We start from the raw sequence: 26526 nt of genomic DNA, 5'->3' as shown, positions 1-26526 counted from the left end.
TTCAGCAGGACACAGCACTTAGTCTTGTCTGCTGTTTCGCGCTGGTTGCTTGCCTTCAGCATCCCGCTATCTCACTTATTTTGCAGCATGTTACTTCTCCCCTACACGATTCTTCTCTGTAACCTTAACTTATCACTGTAATATTCTGCGGAGAAGTCTCTAAGCTGCAGATAAATAATCTCTGAGTAGCGGCTTCTCCCATCAGCGGTGCATTGTCAGTCAGAACACAGAAGGCGGCAGCTCATTGAATGCCCCTCTCAGCCCATCTTTCCGCATGTGTGCAAGAACGTAGCCCGTATAGTGCAGGACGGTAGGGTGTAGCAATACGTTAGGAGATATAGGGGGTTTTGTGCCTGTAGTTACAGTGCCATCCCTAGTATTGTAGATCAGCCTTCCCTTTGGGTATTAAGCATTATAGCTCTGACATATGTCTTTAGATGTTTTCCATTCTATAGGCACACTGGTATACCTTAGCCATGGGCCGTGCTGTAGCATACCTTACTAATTTACAGCTGGAAACCCTATACATATACCAGCCCAATAAAAGCTTTGGCGGTCTCTATTTGGATATTTTGGATATTTTTAACCTAGTGCATCTATTAAACTTATGCACAGTGTGAACCCAGCCGTTCTTTGGCTGTGCACCAGCCTGGCTCTATGCTCTGGGGGCAGGCCCGCAGCCCCCAGTGTGATGATATCCCCTCCCCTCTGTTACTCTGTGATTCTAATGGAGCCACGTCACAGGGGGGAGGGGATATGGTCCCATTGGGGGGCAGCGGGCCCCTCCCCCAGTGCATAGAAGCAGGACGGTGCATGGCCAAAGAACGGTGCTGATCGCGGGAACCGGCCAGTATTTAAAAAAAAAAAAAAAAGTCTTTAACCCTTAGAGGACCGGGCCAATTAAAATTTTTGCGTTTTCGTTTTTCCTCCTTGTGTTTAAAAGGCCATAGCAGTTGCATTTTTTCACCTAGAAACCCACATGAGCCCTTATTTTTTGCGCCACTAATTGTACTTTGCTGAACTTTTTCATAAAGTACGCTGCGAAACCAGAAAAAAATCCAATGTGTGGTGAAATTGGAAATAAAAAATGCATTTCTTTTATTTGGAGGGTTTTTGTTTTTACACCTCGCCCTGGGGTAAAACTGACTTGTTATATATGTTCCTCAAGTTGATATGATTACAACGATATATAACATGTATAACTTTTCTTGTATCTGATGGCCTGTAAAAAATTCAAACCATTGTTAACAAATATATTCCTTAAAATCGCTCCATTCCCAGGCTTATAGCGCTTTTATCCTTTGGTCTATGGGGCTGTGTGAGGTGTCATTTTTTGCACCATGATCTGTACTTTCTATCGGTACCTTGATTGTTTTTTTTATTACAATTTTTCTGTATTTGATGCGACCAAAAATGCACAACTTTGCACTTTGGGATTTTTTTGCACTTGCGCCATTTACCGTGCGAGATCGGGAATGTGATAAATTAATAGTTTGGGCGATTACGCACGCGGCGATACCAAACATGTTTGTTTGTTTATTTTTATTTATAACATGGGGAAAGGGGGGTATTCACACATTTATTAGGGGAGTTTTTTTTTTTTTTTACACATATACTAGAAGCCCCCCCCTGGGGTTAGGGTTATTCCCACTGGGGGACTTCTAGTATAAGCACACTGGTCTCTCACTGATATCTATGCTGTATAGTTATGTGCATTCACTTTAGGGGTGTGTTTACACGTACAGGATCTGCAGCAGATTTAATAGCACAGATTTGAATCTGCAGCAGATTTGATGGCCTAGAATTGATTTGCTTTGAATCTGCGCCATCAAATCTGCTGCAGATCCTGTACGTGTGAACTCACATTCTTAATATGTTTTTAAAATTGAAACTGGGATAATTTAAACTTCAATTGGGGGAGGGTCTTTGTCATATTTTTAAAAAGATATTGTTCCAATCCTGTCTCTAGGGTCCACAGACTATTCCTTTGACTTTACTGTGACAAAAGACAGGTGGGCGTTTTTCCAAGCCACAGGCGAACATGATTGTAAGGCTGAATTCACACTGTGCATAAGGCTTATAGCTGCACTAGCATCGATCAGTGTTATGTGCCTGAGGCAGACTTTGAGAGGATTCCTGATCGGACCGCATGGAGGTAAGTATTTTACCTCCAGCAGTCAGGAAAAATTATTGGGATTCCCACCGTCACACTGTGGTGGTCCCTATCAGACAGAACGCCCTGATCAATTGCATTTTAAGGGGCATATGACAAGTGACAGCGCTTTTGCTACTGCCTGTCATTGACAGTGAGGATCGAGCTGCTAATAGTACCAGTTCCTTACCCTCTAAGGAAGCGAGCTCGGCTCCTGAGCTCCCTTCATAGAGCCTCTGGACCCAATGGCGTAGCGGTATGGCATGGGTCCTAAAGGGCTTAAATAGTGGTTAAAAACAGTACAAACCTGGAAAAAATCCACCGCTGCTGCTGTTCTGACAGTGCCAGGCCCCCAATGTTCACTTATTCCTGTTGACATCTTGTCGCTAGGAAGTGCATACTCTGCCACCAATGGCAGGCCGCCGCTACTCTGTGCCCAGGCAGTGATTTGCTGAGCAGGCACTTCCTTGTGTTGAGAGGCGAACCAGGAAGTAGTGAAGAGCAAAGACTGTGCACAGTCTGAACAGCACCAGCAGAGGATCACAGGAGGTGAGTGTTGGTGCTTTGACTTTCTCAGTATAAGGAGATTGTCTCCTATGTTGAGGCCTGCTGCTGTGGGGATCTTCTTCAGCTGCAGGATCGGTGAAGCCTAATGCACCTACAGATCACTATACACTTAGTAAAGTCCCTGCATCGTAAACTATGAAATGACATTAAAATGTGCGGAGCGCCGGGGGATATTTTTTTGTTTTTTGCTCTTTACAATGCAGATGTCTCCTGACACAAACCTTGCTCTCATGGGGGCCGTGTAACATAACACGATCTGACAATCGTAGGCAACATTTCTATTCCTATCCAATGTCCCCAGAGAGTGGAAATGGCTATAAAACCTGTGAGAAGAAGTCAGCCATTTAGGGTTTTCTCGTATAGACATTTGGCCCGTAGCTAAAAGTGTTGATCTGTAGCGCAACCTCCTCTTTCTTACAAAGCAAGCAGATAGCAAAAAGTATGTGCCCCCCCCCCCCCCAATCTATTGTGTTAACTGAGAACACAAGCTGTCAACAATGGGATCAAAAGAGCAGAATATTAGGAAAAAGAGACAAGTTTGCTATATGAATGTCTTTACCAAAATATTTAAAGGGGTCCTTTAGAGAAAAAAAAATTCTATTTTCCATATCAACTAATCAGTCTTCCAGTACTTATCAGCTGCTGCATGTCCTGCAGGAAGGGGTGTATTCTTTCCAGTCTGACACAGTTCTCTCTGCTGCCACCTCTGTCCATGTCAGGTTTTCTATGGGGATTTCCTGCTGTTCTGGACAGTTCCTGACATGGACAGAGGTGGCAGCAGAGAGCACTGTGTCAGACTGGAAAAAATACACCACTTCCTGTAGGACATAAAACAGCTGATAAGTACTGGAAGACTGGAGATTTTTCAATAGAAGTAAATTACAAATCTATGTAACTATCTAAAACCAGTTGATTTTAAAGAAAAATATTTTCGCCATTTAGTAAGATGGGAAATTCACACTGGTGTCTCGCATAGAAAAACCGCAGCTAATCCGCAATACATTTATTATTCTTATTATTATTAATATGTGTATTGCGGATTAGCTGCGGTGTAGCTGTGGATTTCTTATGCGGGACGCCCATGTGAATTTACCCTTAAGGTGGACATTTTATTTAAAGTAAAACTCACAAAGGACAATTTATGCTTAAAAAAAAAAAAAGAATAAAGAAAACAAACTTAAGGCAGCATTTATTTTCCAAGTGTCATTAAGTCTCCGGTGCCGGTCATACATCACCTTGAAAAATGTCTCCCATTCCGCCCCGACAATAAAAAGAAACATTTTCTCAAGCCATAAAGTTTAGTGGTGTGCGCGGTGACAGGCGTCCCTATAGAAGCACACACTTGTCATTCTGCATGAGGCTTTGTTTTGTTGCCTGGATCTCACACCTTCCTCCCCAGGCAGCTTAAAGGATGTATTCCAGGTTAGTGCCATATAACGGCATTGAAGTGACCTTGTTTATAGCATTGCCTGCCTGCATTTATATTGATCATTTAGCCTCTGTGGCTTTTACCAGGCAATAATTTATCCACTGTAAATCCAATGACAGCTGGCTGACTTGGGAGCAAAGCTCATATCATCCGCCCTCCTCAAACATGATCATTTAGCCGCAGAGACTTATCTTCTATGTGGAATAAAAACTGAATTATCGACAAGTCGTGTTTAAGAAAAAAATCACAAATGATAAGATATCCAGCTATCCAGGATCATGTGGGTATATACTATGTGAGATTATAGCAATGCACCTTCGGAATATATCAGTGCCCCTCACCTTCCTGCATTGCTTTAATTGGGTATATTTACAGGTATGTCTAATGTGTTTCATAAAGGAAAAGAGTTCTGTGGCTTTATATACAGACGTGAATCCTTTATTCCCCTATAGAAAATTGTATGTACTCACACTTATGGATGTCGGGTATTACTATAATACTGCCCCCCATGTACAAGATTATAACTGCTATAATACTGCCCCTGTATACAAGTATATAACTACTATAATACTGCTCCTATATACAGGAATATAACTACTATAATACTGCTCCTATATACAAGTATATAACTACTATAATACTGCTCCTATATACAAGAATCTAACTACTATAATACTGCTCCTATATACAAGAATATAACTACTATAATACTGCTCCTATATACAAGAATATAACTACTATAATACTGCTCCTATATACAGGAATATAACTACTATAATACTGCTCCTATATACAAGAATATAACTACTATAATACTGCTCCTATATACAAGAATATAACTACTATAATACTGCCCCCTATATACAAGAATATAACTACTATAATACTGCTCCTATATACAAGAATATAACTACTATAATACTGCCTCCTATATACAAGAATCTAACTACTATAATACTGCCCCTATATACAAGAATATAGCTACTATAATACTGCCCCCTATATACAAGAATATAACTACTATAATACTGCCCCCTATATACAAGAATATAACTACTATAATACTGCCCCTATATACAAGAATATAGCTACTATAATACTGCCTCCTATATACAAGAATATAACTACTATAATACTGCCCCCTATATACAGGAATATAACTACTATAATACTGCCTCCTATATACAAGAATATAACTACTATAATACTGCTCCTATATACAAGAATATAACTACTATAATACTTCTCCTATATACAGGAATATAACTACTATAATACTGCCTCCTATATACAAGAATATAACTACTATAATACTGCTCCTATATACAGGAATATAACTACTATAATACTGCCTCCTATATACAAGAATATAACTACTATAATACTGCTCCTATATACAAGAATATAACTACTATAATACTTCTCCTATATACAGGAATATAACTACTATAATACTGCTCCTATATACAAGAATATAACTACTATAATACTGCCCCTATATACAAGAATATAACTACTATAATACTGCTCCTATATACAGGAATATAACTACTATAATACAGCTCCTATATACAAGAATATAATACTATAATACTGCCTCCTATATACAAGAATATAACTACTAAAATGACTCTTGTAGAGAAAAAAAATACCGGTGCCATAAAGTATATAAAGTGGAAGATTAACTCGCAGCCTGGGGCACAGAAGTTCAGACCACACCAGCTGAGCCATAGTTGATGTGCTCAGGACAGAGGTGAGTATCAATATGCGACAAAACATGAAAAATTTGGCACTCACCATTAGGCGCGATAAGAAACACTCGGTTTATTCCATCACTGGCCTACAGCAGGGAGGGAGACACGAAGTGGGGCTAGTATCTGGGACGGCTATTTCAGACGACGTCCTTCTTCCGTCCAGGACCGTCTGTGACTGCGTCGCTTTGCTGGGACCTCAAGCTGAAATTTTTCACCAGGTCCCACAAGCCTTTAGATATGCCTCTGGCTGTGAACTACTACACAATATGAGGAGATGAGTGTTACTGATGGAGCGGGCAGAGGTCCTGGCCTTTGGCTTACCACATACATCGTCTGGGGGGGGGGGGGGGGGGGTAATTGAGCGAGCTGCATTGAAGAGTCTATAAACATTTTATAGTATTTTAAAGTGTTCACATAATATCTAGGAGAGCTAAGTGCTGGATATATCCCCACAGTCTCCAGGGTGGAAAAGTGAACCCACTACCCTTTAGCCTGCCATAGTAAGTATTACCATCTCAGCTAATATAGTTAAACTTGTAGGACTCGTCAAGTTAAATGTTTTTGCATATACATTCATTTAGCAAGTGAGCTGTCAAAAATGGGAGGGAAAGAGCAGCATATCCGGAGAAGGAGACACGTTTGGTAAATGAATGTACAGTGGTACCCGGGTTTAGGAGTAACTTGTATTAAGAGCGTTTTTGTTTAAGAGCTCAGTTTTTCAAAATTGTAACTTGGTTTAAGAGCATTGCTTTGGTTTAAGAGCTCCCTGTACTGGGTGGGAGGGGGAGCGGTGGAGGGGTATGGCCTGCATAGCAAGGTCTACAGAACTGTACTCTGACCCAGGAAGTGTTCCTCACCTTCCAGATCATAGCAGCTCCACTTCAGGCTGGGGCTTGCATCAGGGGACAGGGCTGTGGAGGTAATCTCTCCATAGGTGTAACCCCTCTCTCCCCGGACAGAGAGTGCTGCATGTATGTGCCCACATTTGCCCTGCTCATTCCATCATGCTCCCTGCAGTCTCTGTCAGCCCTTGTGTTTCCCATCCTCTCCATTCCTGCTATAATGTGCCTGCACTTATACTCAGCTATACACACTGCTGCTATAAGGTGCCTGCACTCATGCTCAGCTATTCACACTGCTGCTATAAGGTGCCTGCACTTAGGGCCCTATTCCACAGGATGATTATTGTTCAGATTATCGTTAAATCGTTCGAATCTAAACGATAATCGTTCGGTTGAAATGCAGTTAACGATTAACGACCGAACGAGAAATCGTTGATCGCTTCATAAGACCTGGACCTATTTTTATTGTTGTTCGTTCGCAAATCGTTCGAATTGAATAAGACGTTCGGTCGTTCACAGTAGATACGAACGCAATAGCGAAGAAAAAAACTATCGCAAATATGGTCATAAGTAACGATTATTGTTCCATGGAAATGAGTGAACGTTTTCAGGTCTTTCGCAATAGCGGTCGTTTGAGATCGTTAATCATTAACGATTATGCGAACGATAATCGTCCGGTGGAATAGGGCCCTTACACTTACATTCACACTGCTGTATAGAGAGGTTTCTGTCACTGTCCTCCTGCACAGCTCTGTGATTCTCACTTCCTGATTGGTCCATGCTGAACACACGCCCCTTCCCCATTGCTGTCATGTGACCACACAGACCTCTGACAGCAGCCCTGCTTCTCTATTCTAGCCTGTTGTACTACGCTACTGCATTATGGGGATCTGCGGCTCCTTCCTGTATCTACAAACTGCCACTGTTTTTTTATTCTTATGCAATTACTCCACATGCTGATTGCTATACTGTACAGTAACTTATAATATCACATATTCAGCTGTTTCTCATTGTTTGTTTCATCTGTTCTACATGTAATTCGGAATGAAAAAAAATCATTATTTTTGGGGTGTGGAACCAATTGTCTGCATTTCAGTGATTTCTTATGGGAAAATTTGCTTAGGTATAAGAGTGGATTTGGATTACAAGCGCGGTCCTGGAACAAATTATGCTCGTAATCCAAGGCACCACTGTATTTGCAAAAATATTTAACTTGACAAGTCCTACAGGTATAACTATCTTAGCTGAGCTAGGGGTACACCTTTATGAGAGCATGTTTTAGCATTTTTAGATTAAATTATTTTATTTATTTTTTTCTTCCTCAATTAAAAACCACAATCCATATGCAGACTTATTTTTTCTTGTTTTTTTTTTTTCCGGAACCAGTGGGAATTTAAATTTTTTTTTTTTACTGTAAAATGTAATTATTTTTTAGGTGAAATTTAAGGATTTTTTTATTTATTTATTATTGGGGGATCGGTGTTTTCCTTTTTCGTTAAACAGGTGTTATCTTTATTTCATCAACATATTTATAACATTTTATATCTTTTTTTTATAAAGTTTTATTACTTTCACATAATTAAAAAAAAAATTTTTTCATGACAGTAGCGTGTCAGGCATGTGGCTTCTAACCTCTTAATTGCTCCATAATATCTATTCACTGCAGCATCCAGGCGCTTAAAGGAGCACTCCGGAAATATATATAAAAAAAAAACAAAGTTTTTTTAGTCAACTGATTACAGAAGGTTGTATAGACATGTAAATTACTTCATTTTAAAAATCTCCAGTCTTCCAGTACTTATCAGCTGCTGTATGTCCTGCAGGAAGTTGTGTATTCTCTCCAGTCTGACACAGTGCTCTCTGCTGCCACCTCTGTCCATGTCAGGAACTGTCCAGAGCAGGAGAGGTTTTCTATGGGGATTTGCTGCTGCTCTGGACAGTTCCTGACACGGACAGAGGTGGCAGCAGAGAGCACTGTGTCAGACTGGAGAGAATACACCACTTCCTGCAGGACACACAACAGCTGATAAGTACTGGAAGGCTGGATTTTTTTTTTTTTTTATATATATATATATAGAGGTAATTTAAAAATTTGTATTACAGCTGTCGAGTGTGGATTCGCCTGAGCCCCTTCTTACATGGTACCTAATATGTCAGTAATATACATGCATCCTATATGACGCACAGTCCATAATCTCAATCCAGACTTCTCAGTGGAACCAGAACGACTTTTACCAGACTTAACAAATGGATTGCTGATTATTTTGATTAGGTTTAAAAAAAAAAAAAAAAAGAGCAGTATTTTTAAGCACCTATTCCACAGGGCAGTGCAGAGAGAGCTGTTAGCACTCGTTTGCCCCTCATTCCCCGCTCACTGCCAACACGTGGAATAGCAGCGAGCGGGGAATGAGTACTGCAGGGGCTGCGGGGAGCTGCAGGGGGGTTGCCGGGTGATCACTAGATCTTCCGGCAGCCAATAGAGCATAGCGGCGGTCTGCAGACTTTGCTTCTGTTCCACGGAGCGATGGCAGCAGATCGCTGCTATCATAGTTGCTTGTTTTTCAACATGTTTGAAAAAGAAGCGACGCAATGATCAGCCGACATGAACGACTATTCTACAGCAGGATTATCGGCCGTAACGGATGATATCGGCCAAATATGGCCGATAATCGTTCTGTTTAATAGGGCCCTTACTTCTATTTCCTACATTTCACTCCTCAACTGGGTTCATGTATGTGCATCCTTTCTGATCCGTTTTTCCATTGATTTCCATTAAAAAAAAAAAAAAAGGATCAAAACGGATCTGTTTTTCTTAACGGACACAAAAATGAGGTCGACTACATTTTTCTGTATGTTAAAAAAAACTGATCAGTTTTCTTTTTTTTTTTATATATATTGAATTCAATAGAAAAACTGTTTAGAACGGATGCACACATGCATCTGTTTAAAAATAAATAAATAAATAAAAGGATAAAAAAACGTATTGTGAACCCAACCTAAATCTGTCAAAATGTTTGGGTTTGTCAATGTTCTCTGAACCTAAACCCTCATTGTTTGATTCATCACTGCTGCAGAACTTGGATGCAGCCCTAGGAAGTCCAAGAAAACATGGATGCAGTCTATGACCTATGGCTGTATCCATGTTTTCCTGGTAGCCCTAGGGTGACTGTATTTTGACTGGTTTGTGCAACACTAGTTATTAGCCTAAATCTCAACCATGCCGCCCATTGCTATAGACAACGTACATAGTACAGTATAGGCCTAACATTTTACACGTCAAGGATACTCCAGCGTTTTGCTCGTCACGTTCATAAAGACTGAAGTTTAACAAGAAGTCCACTTCTTGTGTACTAAAAATCATAAAAAAAGGAATAACTCAATAGCCGGCCATAACTGGAAATGGTAAGTTTTTCCATAGGGAAATCCAGGCGATTAGACACCAGTGTATGTGAACGCTCCACCACTACATTGAGGTTGCAGGTGGAGGCGCTTTACAGTAATTTTACACAATTTTATACTCTGAATGTTAACAACAGAGGACGCACCGTGTATAATATAACCATCTAATAGACACTAATTTAATTTTCTTAATAAAATTTTAAGAATTTAGCGCATGGAGAAGAATTCAGAAGAGTCACTTATCTGATCAGACACGGTGAGACGTCCCTCGGAGGCTGCAGAAGTTTCCATGCTGTATCATGTGGCCGCCCTTCCGTATTGTTCTCAGAATCTGATCCACCCGGTATCCAGGTGTACGGTGGCTGTGATGTCACGCTGTCATTACCTGTTGGCATAGTAGTTAATCATCCGGTGCACCCGGAGGGTTGAAAACCAGCAGAGCCCAAGGCTTCCAGCCCGATATCCGCGTAGCATCTTGATAATGCGGCGCTATTCACAAGTGCAGACGGAGGAGAGCCAGGACACGTATAACTACAATCCTGCCTGGGAGCCCCGTCTGCTGACCTGCCTGGGTAGGTATGTACATGAGCAAAACATCGGCCAGACAAGATGGCCCCGGCTCCCATTTATTTATATATTTTTAATGTATCGGTGATAATTTAATTTCACGCTCTGAGATTGAGAAATGATAACATCAGCTGGCGACATTTATTTACTGCGGCTGTGAGCGCAGGTGACGGACTCCTCCAGAGACCACTGTTCTATTTGTTCTCCGTGTTGTTCATTTGAGATGGTGTCTTGTTGCCATCTGTTGTATTCTTAACTACGTCTACTTGTCTGGGTTGCGGAGAGGTCTGCGGATTTTATTTTTTGGTTCTTTAATATAAAATATGCCGAACTCCAAGAAAAAAAAAATGCAAAAAACTTAATGTCTTCAATTTTTTGGCTGCTGGGATATCTTATACTTGTAAGGCTATGCTCACAGATTGTGGTGCATATGTTAGACATATTCCTTGGCATACACTGCCCATTATGCATCAGCATATATACATATGTACAGTGTATATATAGTATGTGGTGTACAGTAAAGATTATACCACATGATATTCTCTTATAAGACTGACTACCATTAAACCTAACCAAAAAGTGAGTATCTGCTCTCAATGAGGAAAAAGGAATCCAACATGCCCCGATGTTTGCATCTTGGACACCTTCCCATATATATTAGGTGAAATTGGCCTAGTTACTGGATAGAACTGAAAGGGATATTCTAACCTACGTGATACAGCTCAGCGTCGCCACATCCCGCTCTCACTTCTTGGTTTGGTGGAGGTGGTCTGGGCGGACTTAGGACTGGACACTGCAATGCCAAGCTGAATCAGCTCTGCACTGCTGCATCTACCACTGAGAATACAGACGCGTCCAGGGATAATCCTCAAGCTCTGGAGACATGTGACCTCAGGGGTAGTGACAAGTGACCTCAGGGGTAGTGACAAGTGACCTCAGGGGTAGTGACAAGTGAACTTCAGATAAGTATCCGGCTTTGGCTACGTGGCTTAACCCAATTACTTGATATTTAAGTCCCAACATCTGGAGAAATTGCATAGCGCAGTAGGGCTGCTCGTAAAACATTTATATGGCCTGTGGCTGTATACATATTTCCCAGGATTCTCTAGGGCGGTATCTGGAGTGGCCAAACCCATGTACTTTTTTTTAAGTTGGCTCATCGCTACTCAGAGATAGACATAGAAGGGGGGAAAAGTATACTTGCTGCTCCTGAGGTCCCAACCCCCCCACTAAAATAAAGAAGTACTCCGTACCGTCCCCCTTATAATGAGCCCTTCCCATTACTATAGTCATCAATTTCATCCTAGCTCTGCTGCATCCATACATTTCTTATTATATCATGTATCACAACTGCATGTGACCTCTACTGCATATATCATGTATGACTACTACATGTGACCTCTCTAATCCCTGTTATGGCTTGATAGTCATCTATAGATAATCCAAACTGGGACAGGGATGGGATGGGGAGCGAGGAGGCATTCCAGCTTGCAGAATTTCAGGAGTTTGGGAACATCTATCTATGTACGTTATGGAAGCATGGACAGATAAATGAAAGGTAACATACATTGTCTTGCCCTCACAGCTGTTTTATAGTCTCAGCAGTTTCGTACTTGGATTGCAGATGACAGAATAACTTTTAGGGCACATTCACACGTACAAGATCCGCAGCAGGTTTAATGCTTTGTTCAGTCATGTAGTTACATTGATATCTGCAACATCAAATCTGCTGCAGATCCTGTACGCGTCAGCACCCTTAAAGCAAATGTACCACCGGTACATCGCTTTTCTGATATTTACATAAATAGACTGGCAGCGGTGCAAGGGTGCTGGTACTGCGGTCCTTTTTTTTCTTTTTTTTTTGATTGCGGTCCGGTTCCCATGTACGGCGCCATTCTATTCCCGGCAGCGGCCGGTGGTGATGCACTGGACGCGGGGGAGGGGGCTTTCCTCCCACTGGGGACTGTCAGGCCCGCTCCAGTGCTTAACCCCTCACCTGTGCGTGGGAATAGAACGGTGCCACAGCAGGGACCGGGCCACATTTCAAAAAAGGACCGCAGTACCGGCATCCCCACATGGGCGACGCTCTATTCATGTAAATACCAGAAAAGGGATGTACCAATGGTACATTCACTTTAAGGGATTATACAGGCATAGAAAAAAATGGCCGCCTTCTTCCAGAAACAGCACCACTCAGTTTTGGTGTGATGTTGCAGCTTAGTTACATTGAAGTGAATGGAGCTGAGTTGTAATACCACACACAACCTAAGAACAGAGGTGGCTCTGTTGTTGCATGTGAGTAGCAGTCCTTTTTGTAATCCTGGATAACCCCTTTAAATTGTCCATTAAAATTAATCATCTCCATTCCAATAGTGCATATTGATCCCTTTTTCTTTAATTAAACCATATTTCTGATCCTTCCCATTTTATCCCTTAATTCCCCTTTTTTTCACTTGAACGTTTGAAATTTCCCCTGAGCCGGCATGCTCTCCATCTCCAGAAGACACGACCCAGTCATCGCAGTGGAAATCAGATGGTTCACATCTTAATACATATTAAAATATTCAGAGCCACTGATCTTCCCCGCATGTTATTTCTTTCAGGTGATTAATTTCCACCTGCAGTCATGAATCACAATCTCTGCAGATCATCTCGTGTTAGTCAGATGGATAATCTGCTCAAAACCCACATGGTCTAATGAACTGCATCCTAGTACAAAGCGCAGAGCGCCAACATGGATGTCGTGCTATTATCCTGCCCCCCACAAGTGCTACTTAGAGAAGAAATGGAATATAGAGACACATAGAAGAGATGTAGAGAGGGATGAAAGGTCTCTCGCTGCTAGGAGTGCCGCAGAAAGGAAATGTACAAACCATAGATCCACTTATACTGCGGGTCATTGGCCAAACCCAAGAGTAAGAATCAAACATCGATGCATGGCTAGTGCGCTGCTTTCCTGAGCGTTTCTGGGTTTATTAAAGCTGCAAAATGGAGTTTCTGTTTTTAATCTTTAGTAACCCTCTTGAGTGTGTTATGTTGCTGCATCTGAGGGCGACAAAGTATGTAGAGGGACTTACAGGAATACAGAACATGTGTAAAGCCTTCTGCCAGGACGCATAGAGAGAGGATCTGAGTCTTGCTTTCTCCACCCATTCATGCCAAGAAGCCTGTGAGTCTTACCTACTCCTTCCACTCTTATTATGTAGCTTGTGGGTCTTACCTACCCCTCTTATTGTGGTGCCTGTTAGCCTTACCTGCCCCTCCCATTCTTATCATGGTGCCTATGAGTCTTACTTGCCCCTCCCATTCTTATCATAGAGCCTGTGAGTCTTACTTACCCCTCCCATTCTTATCATAGAGCCTGTGAGTCTTACTTGTCCGTCCCACTGTTATCATAGAGCTTGTGAGTCTCTCTTGCCCCTCCCACTGTTATCATAGAGCCTGTGAGTCTCTCTTGCCCCTCCCATTCTTATCATAGAGCCTGTGAGTCTTACTTGTCCCTCCCACTGTTATCATAGAGCCTGTGAGTCTCTCTTGCCCCTCCCATTCTTATCATAGAGCCTGTGAGTCTCTCTTGCCCCTCCCATTCTTATCATAGAGCCTGTGAGTCTTACTTGCCCCTCCCACTGTTATCATAGAGCCTGTGAGTCTCACCTGCCCCCCCACTGTTATCATAGAGCCTCTGAGTCTTACTTGCCCCTCCCACTGTTATCATAGAGCCTGTGAGTCTTATTTGCCCCTCCCATTCTTATCATAGAGCCTGTGAGTCTTACTTGCCCCTCCCATTCTTATCATAGAGCCTGTGAGTCTTACTTGCCCCTCCCACTGTTATCATAGAGCCTGTGAGTCTTACTTGCCCCTCCCATTCTTATCATAGAGCCTGTGAGTCTTTCTTGCCCCTCCCGCTGTTATCATAGAGCCTGTGAGTCTTACTTGCCCCTCCCATTCTTATCATAGAGCCTGTGAGTCTTACTTGCCCCTCCCACTGTTATCATATAGCCTGTGAGTTTCTCTTGCCCTTCCCATCCACACTGCTAATACTTTGCTGTATGAGTGACTACATGGAGAGCTGTCAGTCACTGTGTAGCAGAGGAGGCAGACTCTTTGCTTTGTGACTTGTCAGCAGTTAAACTGCTTCATACATGAGATGTCTTATCACATCATTGAACGCTGTATATCCCTGCGGGTGGTATCTGCTCCTATATCTACTCACATGTAGGGCTTGTGTGTGTTTTGCTGATCTGGTGAAGGCAGCTGACTGGTGTCATGTACTGTAGGGTGCTCTCATAATGGCTTTATAAATGGCTGCAGGCACACAATATTAAAGGTTCTTGGTACCATTATTCATTCCTCATTCAGGGCTGTTATTTACTGCTATACTGCTAAAGCTTCGGCTTTCCAGGCATGATGGGAATTGTAGTTTTGCAATAGTTGGAAAGCCTAGGGTTCCCCATGTTTGCTTTACTGTCTCTACAGCATTGCAGATCTATCGGGACAGTCCAGATTGTCTCTTGCAGGTAAACGTCTCCATGCTTCTTGCAGCAGACATAGGGACACAATGCTGGGAACTACTGGTTGTATCCTATATCTCCTTTGGCATGGATATTGACAACAGTGTTTTGAGTTGCCTTGCCATGTTCCAGTGACAGCAGTGACCCATGATGATCAGTGTTTAAGAGGTCATGCAGTGTAAATACCCCCCTAAATTAAAGAGTTATTCCAGGAAAAATTCACTTTTCCCCTATCCACAGGATGGGGAAAAGTAGGAGATCGCAGGGGGCCTGACCCCTGTACCCCTGCTTTACTCTGAATGCTCTGTTGTGAATAGAGCTGCAGATGTGGCGTGTGGCCCACGGCTCTATTCATTCCTATAGAGCTGAGTACAGCGATCTTCCGGCGTACTCTCCTCTTTTTTTACATCTGTTCCATAGGAATGAATAGAGCCGCAGGTCAGGCACCATACCCCTGCGGCTCTATACATAAAGCCAGTGGGACCCGATACGGAGATTGCAGGGGGGTAGACAGGTCGACCCCCCACAATCTCTTACCTTCCCACTATCCTCTGTAATACCCCTTTTAGGTAGGTAAAATCAGCCATTGCTATAATCTTTATGGACATTTTTATTGCTTGGTGTGGTGTGGTGTGACTGGCCCCTTAAAGCGACTGTTCATGCAAAAGCTCAAAAAATTATATGTAAGTATGTCCCCATATATAACGCTAGCCTGCTATTTATTTTTCTTAGCTGTTACTGCTTGGTTGCATTAAAGGGGCACTCTGGAAGTTTTTACATTAACTGGTGTCAGAAAGTTATATACAGTCGTAATTTACTTCTAGTGAAAAATTTCCAGTCTTCCAGTACTTATCAGCTGCTGTGTGTCCTGCAGGAAGTGGTAAATTCTTGTCATGTCATTAGAAGTAAAACTTTCTGACACCAGTTGATTTAGAAACATTATTTTTTCCTCTCCAGTACCCCTTTAAAACTTTGTTTGATTAGTGCACAGCTGCGATCTGTGACTACTTCTTAGCAACAGGGTCTACTGGGCATCTGAGGTAGCCAAAGACACACAACTTGCCTCGTCCCTCCCCCTGTTGCTTTGTCCCTCCCCCTGCTGCTTTGTCCCTCCCCCTGCTGCTTTGTCCCTCCCCCTGCTGCTTTGTCCCTCCCCCTGCTGCTTTGTCCCTCCCCCTGCTGCTTTGTCTTCTCTGATCGGCTGCTGTGTATAAACACAAGCTTTTCAGGAAACTAGTGCTTAGAGAGTTGATTTCTGTTACAGCTGGGAAAGAATGATTATAAAATACAAATTACTAAAGAGGAACGAAAAAAAATTTTGAATGGGGGTAGCTCCTACACATAAAGAGAAAAAGCAAAAAAATTAATGCTTTAATATATCAATAAAGAACAAGCTTTAAAAATGACATAAAAGGATACAAAATCTCTTCTCTGTCTGAAAAAAGCAAAACATTAAAATTCATTTTCTTGCCATTGAAGAATCCTGTGCGCGGAGGTTATTTAAGGTGTTGGCAGACGCTCTGAATTATTTGTTGCTGTAAACCTCTCCCCCCATCTCTGCGCCGGCCGCTCCGTTAAATAATTGATGGCCATTAACGCTGCACTTTAATGAATTGTATAAAAGAACGGGAATTCAAAGGAAAGAGCGGTCAGATGTGGTGGCGGCCGGCAGCGAGGGCCGCGACTCCACCTGTCTGCCTCAGAATACACTGGTTTGATTTCCAAAATTCTTGTTTTTTTTTTTTTGTTTTTTTTTCTCCCTCCTGGAATAATCCTAAAACCTCCAGACATTTCTAGGCCACGTCCGCCGCTCGCTTTGATAGAGATTGACAGATACTTTCTAAAACCGCACAAGAACTAGAAGGGAGATGGAGTGTCGTTCCTGATCCCGCTCACCCGCTGCACCTTCTCTCTGATAACTTCTCCACCAGCATTTAGTGGGGGCAAAGAATTATAGAAGAAACCACTTAAGCGGTTCTGCTCCTGTAAGGCGGCTGCTAGGATTCTAGTCAATGCTTGTCGGTGTGAGTTATACTACTGCCGCGGTGGCTGGGTACTAACACTTTATCAGTATTACACACCTTCTGTAGATCCTGTTTCTTCTAGGAGCTCAGATCTTACACGGTTTAGGGGTTCAGATTGGTTAGCAAGTACTTTGGTGGACACTGTTTTAAGTGCAGTAAATTCTATCTGCTATACAGAAGACTTCCCGCCATACCTAAGGCCAGGGAAGATTTATTTGCAATATACAGTTTTTTTTTTATGTTTTTTTAAAGACCGGGTGCTATTTTCTTTCTTTGGAAAAAAGGCAAGAGCTTATTTTCAGGGTAGGTCTTATATTCGGAGAAACACAGGATGCCCCTACACTGTAGCCCCACTCTATATTGCAACAAAACTGTATGTCCCACTGTTGTTGGGCACCTATACTGTAAGATCCCCTGTAGATAGGCCTCCCCCCTCTGCAGGTAGGTCCTTATACTGTATACCTCCCCTCTCTGCAGGTAGTCCCCATACTGTATACATCCTCCCCCTGCAGGTAGTCCCCATACTATATACCTCCCCCCTCGGCAGGTAGTCCCCATACGTATACATCCTCCCCCTCTGCAGGTAGTCCCCATACTATATACCTCCCCCCTCGGCAGGTAGTCCCCATACTGTATACATCCTCCCCCTCTGCAGGTAGTCCCCATACTATATACCCCCCCCCCCTCGGCAGGTAGTCCCCATACGTATACATCCTCCCCCTCTGCAGGTAGTCCCCATACTATATACCTCCCCCCTCGGCAGGTAGTCCCCATACTGTATACATCCTCCCCCTCTGCAGGTAGTCCCCATACTATATACCCCCCCCCCTCGGCAGGTAGTCCCCATACTGTATACCTCGCTGTTCAGTTGCCTATGTACCACCCCACCCCCCTTTACCTATGTACCTTACTGTGCATCTTCTTACCCCTCCTGCATCCCCTGCAGCTTGTGTTGAGCAGGTGGGGGCGGAGCATAACAAGCCTGGCACTGATTGGCTGATGCTCCGCACCCGGTGTCAGGGATCTGGTCAGTTGACTGTAACTGAGGCTTTATTTTTGGAGAAACATGGTAGCAGCTTTCCCCAACATACCGTACTAAACACACAGGAAACTTCATGTGCTGTATCCCTAGATTTTGGGTTGCCAGCGATACACCATAGAAATCCCTTCTATTGGTAAGGGTCCGTGATCTGAGGCCTTTTGTCTTCCTATAACAAGTTATAGACCTGACATTGGCAGACCTAATGTTAGGAGCCCACAGGAAGCATGTGCATTACAGACCTTTTGTCTATGGTAGCGCTGGAAGCATTCACGAAAACCAGAGGCACACAAAGCACTTCCTTTGAAAATCATCCTTCCAAATGTTCCTTAAAATATGTGTTATGTGTATCTACAATGTGTTATGGGTATCTGAGGAGGGTCTGTAGGGTCTATATCTGATATCAAACACTAGTTTCTACTTTATAGATGACTCTATATTGTAGGGGTCAGGATCTAGACAGTGCACAGTACTCATATTCATCTTTGCCTCCTAGGCGTCTGTGGCTGTTGTGGAGCATTACGGCCTCGATACAAGCGCCTGGTGGATAATATCTTCCCTGAAGATCCTAAAGTAAGTTCTTGAGATTGAGTTCTTTAATTATACTCCAAAACTGCTTAGTATGGAGAATAGAAGTTCCCTCCTACGTACAAAAATATAACTTCTATAATACCGCTCCTATATACAAGTATATAACTACTATAATACTGCCTCCTATGTACAAGAATATAACTACTATAATACTGCCTCCTATATACAGGAATATAACTACTATAATACTGCTCTTATATACAAGAATATAACTACTATAATACTACCTCCTATATACAAGAATATAACTACTATAATACTGCTTCTATATACAGGAATATAACTACTATAATACTGCTCTTATATACAAGAATATAACTACTATAATACTACCTCCTATATACAAGAATATAACTACTATAATACTGCTCCTATATACAAGAATATAACTACTATAATACTGCTCCTACTGTATATACAAGAATATAACTACTATAATACTGCTCCTATATACAGGAATATAACTACTATAATACTGCTCCTATATACAGGAATATAACTACTATAATACTGCCCCTGTGAACTGGTATATATCTCAGATCATTTTGCATGCTGATTCCAGATTTCCCCTTATGTTTTGTTAGGATGGACTTGTCAAGGCAGATATGGAAAAACTAACATTTTATGCTGTGTCGGCCCCTGAGAAGCTGGATCGGATTGGCGCTTACCTAGCGGAGAGGCTGAGCAGAGATGTTGTCAGACACCGTTATGGGTGAGTGAAGCTCATTTGTGTTCACTGACTTTCTTTTTCATAGTGGAAATGATGTCTTCTGTCAGCCAGCCCGAAATCTCTATTAACCCTTGATAGTAAACAGATGATCGCTCTTGTTTGCACTGTGGGTCTGTCCTTTGTGTGTTTTTGTATACACAAGTTCTCAGGAAATACATAGTATAATGGATGCATGTGTAGTGGGACAATTCATTCCCTTATTCCTGGAGACCATGGGGATCTGGCAGTATTATTTATTTTTATGCCCTGTTGGAAGATTCAATTGTATATTTTAGATATGGATTGGATACAGGCCGTATGTGTTACATGTCTCCTGCCCACACAGAGAAGAACTTACCAGCCAATCTCATAAGCAGCTTTCTGGACACTTGAAGAGGTTGTATATATGTTTTCCCTAATATGAAGACACCTTTGGTGTTGGTGGTCTCTGCTGATCAGACCTTCCTGGTGCACTTCTTAATACACTAGCTCGAATGGTGACGCTGTATGTAATCACCAGAAAGCACTGTGTGGAGACCATTGGAGTGACAGCAGATAGATGAGTATCAGTTTCTTTTACCTTTAAGCCAGTGCGCACACACATAACCAATACAGTGGGGGAAATAAGTATTTGATACGCTGTCGATTTTCCCACCTACAGAGAATGGAGAGATGTGTAATGTTCATTGTTGGAGCTGTTGCTGGGGGCAACATTGAGTTTTAGCTCCCTCTAAAGATTTTCTAGTGGATTCAGGTGAGGAGACTGGCTTGACCCCTGTAGGACCCTGAAATGCCTCTTACAGAGAGGGTTTTAAGCCACCGGCATAAACACCTCTTATAGTTGTAGAAAAAGAAGAGTCCCTGCACAGATAAATCTTTATACTAGAGCATAGAATTTTTTTCTTAATCTATTGACCTCTCTTTGTTGAAGTCCTAAGAGTCCTCCACCTCCGGCACACACTTACTCGTTTTACACTTTACAGTAAAAAATATCAGCATAAAGGGGAACAGCTTGAGAACGAACAATCAACACTTATTGTATTTTATGCAGAGGAAATGGAAATCCTCGTCATTCTCCACCAAGAAGTGGCTGGCGGCAGCCCTTTATGATAGATGTGTGAGAACAACGCCTGCTACGTTATTTCATGTAAACTTTTCTACAAACACCTAATGTGCTCAGGAGCTCAGTTCCGGTGGTCGCACAAGCGCGAGAGCTCAGTCCCAGTCGTCGGAAGTGCTCACTCCCAGTGGTCGCACATGATCAGAAGCTTAGTCTCAATGGTCATACACACTCAGGAGCTCAGTGCCGGTGGTCGCACACGCTCTGGAGCTCAGTCCCTGTGGTCGCACACACTCGGTAGCTCAGTCCCAGTGGTTGCACGTGCTCACTCCCAGTGGTCGCACATGATCAGAAGCTTAGTCTCAATGGTCATGCACACTCAGGAGCTCAGTGCCGGTGGTCGCACACACTCGGTAGCTCAGTCCCAGTGGTTGCACATGCTCACTCCCAATGGTCACGCACGCTCTGGAGCGTAGTCCCGGTGGTCAGGCACACTATGGAGCTCAGTCCTGGTGGTCGCATGCCCTCTGGAGCTCAGTCCCAGTGGTTGCACGTGCTCACTCCCAATGGTCGCCCACGCTCTAGAGCTCAGTCCCTGTGGTCGCACACGCTCTGGAGCTCAATCTTGGTGGTCGCGCGCGCTCTGGAGCTCAGTCTTGGTGGTTGCATGTGCTCTTTAGCTCAGTCCCTGTGGACGCACACGCTCTGGAGCTCAGTCCCGGTGGTCGCACATGCTCACTCCTGGTGGTTGCACACACTCGGGAGCTCCGTCCCACCTCGTGGATTCTCTTAGACAACAGCAGAATCATTCCTGATATTGTGCAGCTAAGCTGTAATAATTGGTGATTGCTAGAAGTCTCTTATATTCACCAGCTACAGACACATGAGTTACATGTTCTGACGGCATTAAAAGAACATGAGGGGGCGCTGTAACAAGTATAACAGCAATATCCAGACAGAGGAGCGTTTTTCTTTTTTTTTTTCTAATATAATAGAGCGGTAAAGTATTTGTGGGATAGCCCCTTCAAAAAATAATAAAAGGCATATACTGTGAGATCATTGCTGAATCCATATTATGTTCTGTATTCTGTGTTTTTATTCCGCGATGGTGTCCCATGCTCTTACCATCCTATTGTTGTCTTCCCTAATCTCTAGCAATGTGTTCATTGCCATGGAGGCCCTGGACCAGCTACTTATGGCGTGCCACTCCCAGAGCATCAAACCTTTTGTAGAGAGCTTCTTGCACATGGTGGCGAAACTTCTGGAGTCAGGAGAACCTAAGCTGCAAGTGTACGGCACCAATTCTGTGAGTATTGTAGTGGTTATGTAGTAGGAAGAGACACTGATAAAACAGGAGGTGTTTTGTCTGACTCAGTAACCAGAGGGCGTTATTGTGACCACTAAACTACCTGTAATATTGCTATTTGGGAATGTCCCCCCAGAACTATCTATAATTATAAGAGCCTGATAGCTGAGGTTTTCATTCCTAAATTGAGCTGAGACTCTGTACAGTTATTTTTAACGTGTTGTCCTTGTCCTCACAGACAGGAGCGCAATGTCAGGTGACTCCAGTTCAGAGCTTGAAGTGCTTTTTTGCCTGCACTTACTACTGCATCAAGGCTTCCCTTCCTGGATAACATGGTGATGTCACTCCCTGGATAACATGGGGATGTCACTTCCCGGATAACATGGTGATGTCACTTCCTGGATAACATGGTGATGTCACTTCCTGGATAACATGGTGATGTCACTTCCTGGATAACATGGTGATGTCACTTCCTGGATAACATGGTGATGTCACTTCCTGGATAACATGGTGATGTCACGACCCGACTCCCAGAGCTGTGCGCACTGTGGCTGCTGGAGAGGATGATGGCAGGGGGATGCTCAGTGTCCCTCCAGAGCCCTTTGTCTCTGTGTCCTCCTGCCATCATCCTCTCCAGCAGCCATAGCCCACACAGCTCTGGGAGTTGGGTCGTGACGTCACCATGTTATCAAGGAAGTGACGTCACCATGTTATCCAGGAAGTGACGTCACCATGTTATCCAGGAAGTGAAGCCTTGATGCAGTAGAAAGTGCAGGGAAAAACCCTTTATAAGTATTTCCCGTAATAAGTGTATATTGGGGATTTGGCCTATGGGTATAATACAAGTATCATCATGCCCCTGCTTGCTATGGTCACCCAGCAGCACCCCATTGTCATGTGACAGAGGGCTCCCCTCAATCTCTCTTTCTATCCCCCCAGATGCTTTGGTGACTATTGATTATTGTATCTGAAATTCTTGAAATCAGAGCCATTGCTGATCCCCAACGTTGGCTACAGGTGCTGTTTGTACAGTATAACACAGCTGGCAGCCGCTATGTGTGGAGCGGGCTCACCTCCTGCCATGCCACAGACTTAAACATAAAACAGGATTAGATTTTTTCTATGCTATTTTTTTTTCCCCCTTCTTTGATGCATTTGAGTGTTTGTCACATTTTTTTTTTTTTTGTTACTGTAAAAATTTTGAGTTAAACCTCCCTACTTACTGGAGAGATAGACAGATGTCGACGAGACGCTTGTGACTCTTCAGCTTGAAAGATTTTGGATTTTTTTTTCTCCTCTCGTCTCTTTTTGCTCTGGTGATAGGATACGCTTGACTGTCAGAAATCTCCAGCAGAGAGCTCAGTCTTTATTTAGCCTCCTATATTGCTATCAGTAAAATATTCATAAAATACTCATCCTGCAAAAAAACTAGGTCAAGAATGTTGTCCTCTTGGCAACCGGCGCACTATTTGATGTTATCGCTTTAATCGTTCCCAGAGCTATTTTTAAGCCCTTATTTTTTTCCTTTAAGTCGCTGGATTGAGGCTGAAAGAAATTGTTAGTTTTATCGGTCTGTATCTATGCAACAAATAAGCCCAGTATAATATTCATTTCTATACTAAAGAAAAGTGAAGAAAAAAAAATCCACAATTTCCCCTCGGCTCTGCTGTATGTAAGGAGGCCGCAATGGCTGGTTATTTCCATAGGAGGGCAGATCAGAGGGAGATTTTTGCACGTTACAATTGCTGCATTGTTAGTTTTATAACCGCAGCTGTGGTCCCACGTTACGTGGTTGGATTAAAGGGGTTGTTCACCAAACAATTTTTTCTTTAAAATCCAATGGAGCCACAAAAGTGCCAGAGATTTGTAATTTACTTCTTTTAAAAAAAATCTCCAGTCTTCCAGTACTTATCTGCTTCTGTATGCCCTGTAGGAAGTGGTGTATTCTTTCCAGTCTGACACAGTTCTCTCTGCTGCCACCTCTGTCTATGTCAGGGACTGTCCAGAGCAGCAGCAAATCCCCATAGAAAACCTCTCCTGCTCTGGACAGTTCCTGACATGGACAGAGATGGCAGCAGAGAGCACTGTGTTAGACAGGAAAGAATACACCACTTCTTGCAGGACATGCTGCAGCTGATAAGTATTGTAAGATTTGAGATTTTTTTTTTTTTTTTTTTTTATAGAAGTAGATCACAAATTTCTGGCACCAGTTGATTTAGAGGAAAACATTTTTGAACTACCCCTTTAAAGCAAAGTCCCGGTCCTTTTAGGATAACCTAGTCAATGATTTCCATGTAGAATAACAACTAGTGCCTGATTATAGCAGTATGAATGAGAGATTGCAGTAGTATTATAGTTGTCTTCATTGGAGTAAAAGAGCCAGAAATATCTATGCTCACTGACGGGAAGGCAGTCCTATCTGTTCTTGTTTGCACAGATTGTACAATGTTCCTGTGTTTTCCTGTATCCCCGGCCCCACTGTCACCTGTTAGGCCTTTGCTATGTCCCTGTGTCTGCAGGGGGAAGAGCGTGTTGGCTGGCCACCCCCAGTGTGTTTGCTGGGGCACCCCTCCTGGTGCCATCCTCTGTGCTGCATCCCGAGCTGCTCCTGTCTGCGTAGTACAGAGCTCAGGCTGCTGACACATGGCTCCCCCTGCAGGACAGAGCGCAGAATTATTTTTTTTTTTTAAATCGAGTAAGCTAAAAGAGTGCAGCTCTCTCCAGCTGCTCCATAGGAATTAATAGAACCGTGAGTCACATGCTGTACCCACGGTTCTATTAACAACAAAGACGCTGGCAGCCCGATACGGAGATCGTCGGGGGGTACAGGCAACTCAACACTGCAACCCAAGCATAATATAGTGGTAACCCTGCTGTAGGCTGTGATTATGGCATGACCCCCCCATGTTTTTATTATTAATATTGTTATTATTAGGCAAAAAGAAAATGCAAAAAAGGCCAATGCAATCTGGTACATGTAGAAATGGATTGTAATGTAAGAAAAACATTAAAAATAAGTTTTACATTTTCTCTTTCTTTTTTTTTTTTTTTTGCAGTTTGTAAAGTTTGCCAACATAGAAGAAGACACCCCGTCCTATCACAGACGATACGACTTCTTTGTTTCCAGATTCAGTGCCATGTGTCATTCATGTCACAGCGATCCGGAAGTGCAAACAGAGTAAGAGTTCACGTAAAACTCACCTTGAGATAGAGGACGAGTTCAGCTCTGCTACATTTGTAACTCTAGGAGAGACTGCTAGATTGGAAGGATTATAATTCTTCTATTGTTAGTGAAAGGCGTATCCAGTGACTCAATGGTCTCTTCCTTGTGAGGCTCTGGATCTCCTGTGTTGGGAGACTTAAGGCCCTACTCCACGGAACGATTATCGGCCGCTACGGACGATAATTGTCCCGTGGAATAGAGTGCAACGATCAGCCGACATCGTTCATGTCGGCGGATCGTTGCAGTCGCTTGTTTTTCAACATGTTGAAAAACAAGCAACTGATACAGCAACGATCTTCTGCCGTCGCACTGTTGAATAGGAGCATCAGCAGCAGACGCTGCTGTATCCTAAGGGCTGCCCGGACGATCAGCGATCACCCGGGCAGCCCCCCCGCAGCTCTCCCCCCCCCCCCCGCCCCTTCCGCACTCACCCGCTCGCTGCAGCCGTGCTGAATAGTGGTGGCAGCAAACGGGGAACGAGGAGCAAACGAGCGCTGAGAGCACTCGTTTGCTCCTCTAGACGGCCTGTGGAATAGGGGCATTAGACCTCCCAGGGTTTAACCAGCTTTATATGTGAATTACTGTCTCCCTGTAAGATTTTACTTTTGCGTGGTTACCAATGGAGATACATGATACATCAGTCATTTGCACATGGTTCATCAGAGCAAATGGAGAATTGTACATCCCCTTAACATTATCACAATTCTTACATTTTTCTACTACTTCTGCTCTTTAGAATAAGAATTGCTGGAATTCGAGGCATCCAAGGTGTTGTGCGTAAAACTGTGAATGATGAGCTCCGGGCTACTATATGGGAGCCCCAGCACATGGATAAGATAGTTCCATCTCTCTTGTTTAACATGCAAAGGATAGAAGACAATGAAAGGTAGGTGAACACCATTTGCCTTGTCTCTGCTTATCAGTCTAGTTTTATAGGTTGATCCTGATATACTGATGGCGATGGTTATTATACTTCACCCGATGTATGTATGGCGATGGCTGTCATAAACACCCATCTCCTCTTCTCCCTTTTATTGCATTTATTTTGTTAACCTGAACGGTTTGCATCACAATTCTCAGCTCTCACTTTCTCTTTGTGTTATCCTTAGTACCAGCCAATAATATTTTTTATAAGAGTTTGTTCCTCTCCTACTCCAGAGCTGCACTCACTATTCTGCTGGTGGAGTGACTGTGTACATACTTTACTTATCCTGTACTGATCCTGAGTTACATCCTGTATTATCCTCCAGAGCTGCACTCACTATTCTGCTGGTGGAGTGACTGTGTACATACATTACTTATCCTGTACTGATCCTGAGTTACATCCTGTATTATCCTCCAGAGCTGCACTCA

General features: G+C 43.0%; 1 protein-coding gene across 3 annotated transcripts in view; it reads left to right on the top strand.

Moving 5' to 3' along the window:
• Positions 1–26526, top strand: part of EFR3A (EFR3 homolog A) — a 97943-nt gene that overhangs the window by 16372 nt on the left and 55045 nt on the right. For all 3 annotated transcript variants that reach the window (XM_069957087.1, XM_069957088.1, XM_069957089.1), the window contains 5 exons: positions 18781–18857; positions 19460–19587; positions 21800–21950; positions 25007–25128; positions 25910–26059. In XM_069957087.1, coding sequence (XP_069813188.1) covers positions 18781–18857; positions 19460–19587; positions 21800–21950; positions 25007–25128; positions 25910–26059 — 628 coding nt within the window. The remainder of the gene's footprint in view (positions 1–18780; positions 18858–19459; positions 19588–21799; positions 21951–25006; positions 25129–25909; positions 26060–26526) is intronic.

Source organism: Dendropsophus ebraccatus, chromosome 2 (genome assembly GCF_027789765.1).
Source record: "Dendropsophus ebraccatus isolate aDenEbr1 chromosome 2, aDenEbr1.pat, whole genome shotgun sequence".
Classification (NCBI taxonomy): Eukaryota; Metazoa; Chordata; class Amphibia; order Anura; family Hylidae; genus Dendropsophus; species Dendropsophus ebraccatus.
The sequence above is the reverse complement of the archived record's forward strand: the minus strand, read 5'-3'. Positions and strand labels throughout refer to the sequence as shown.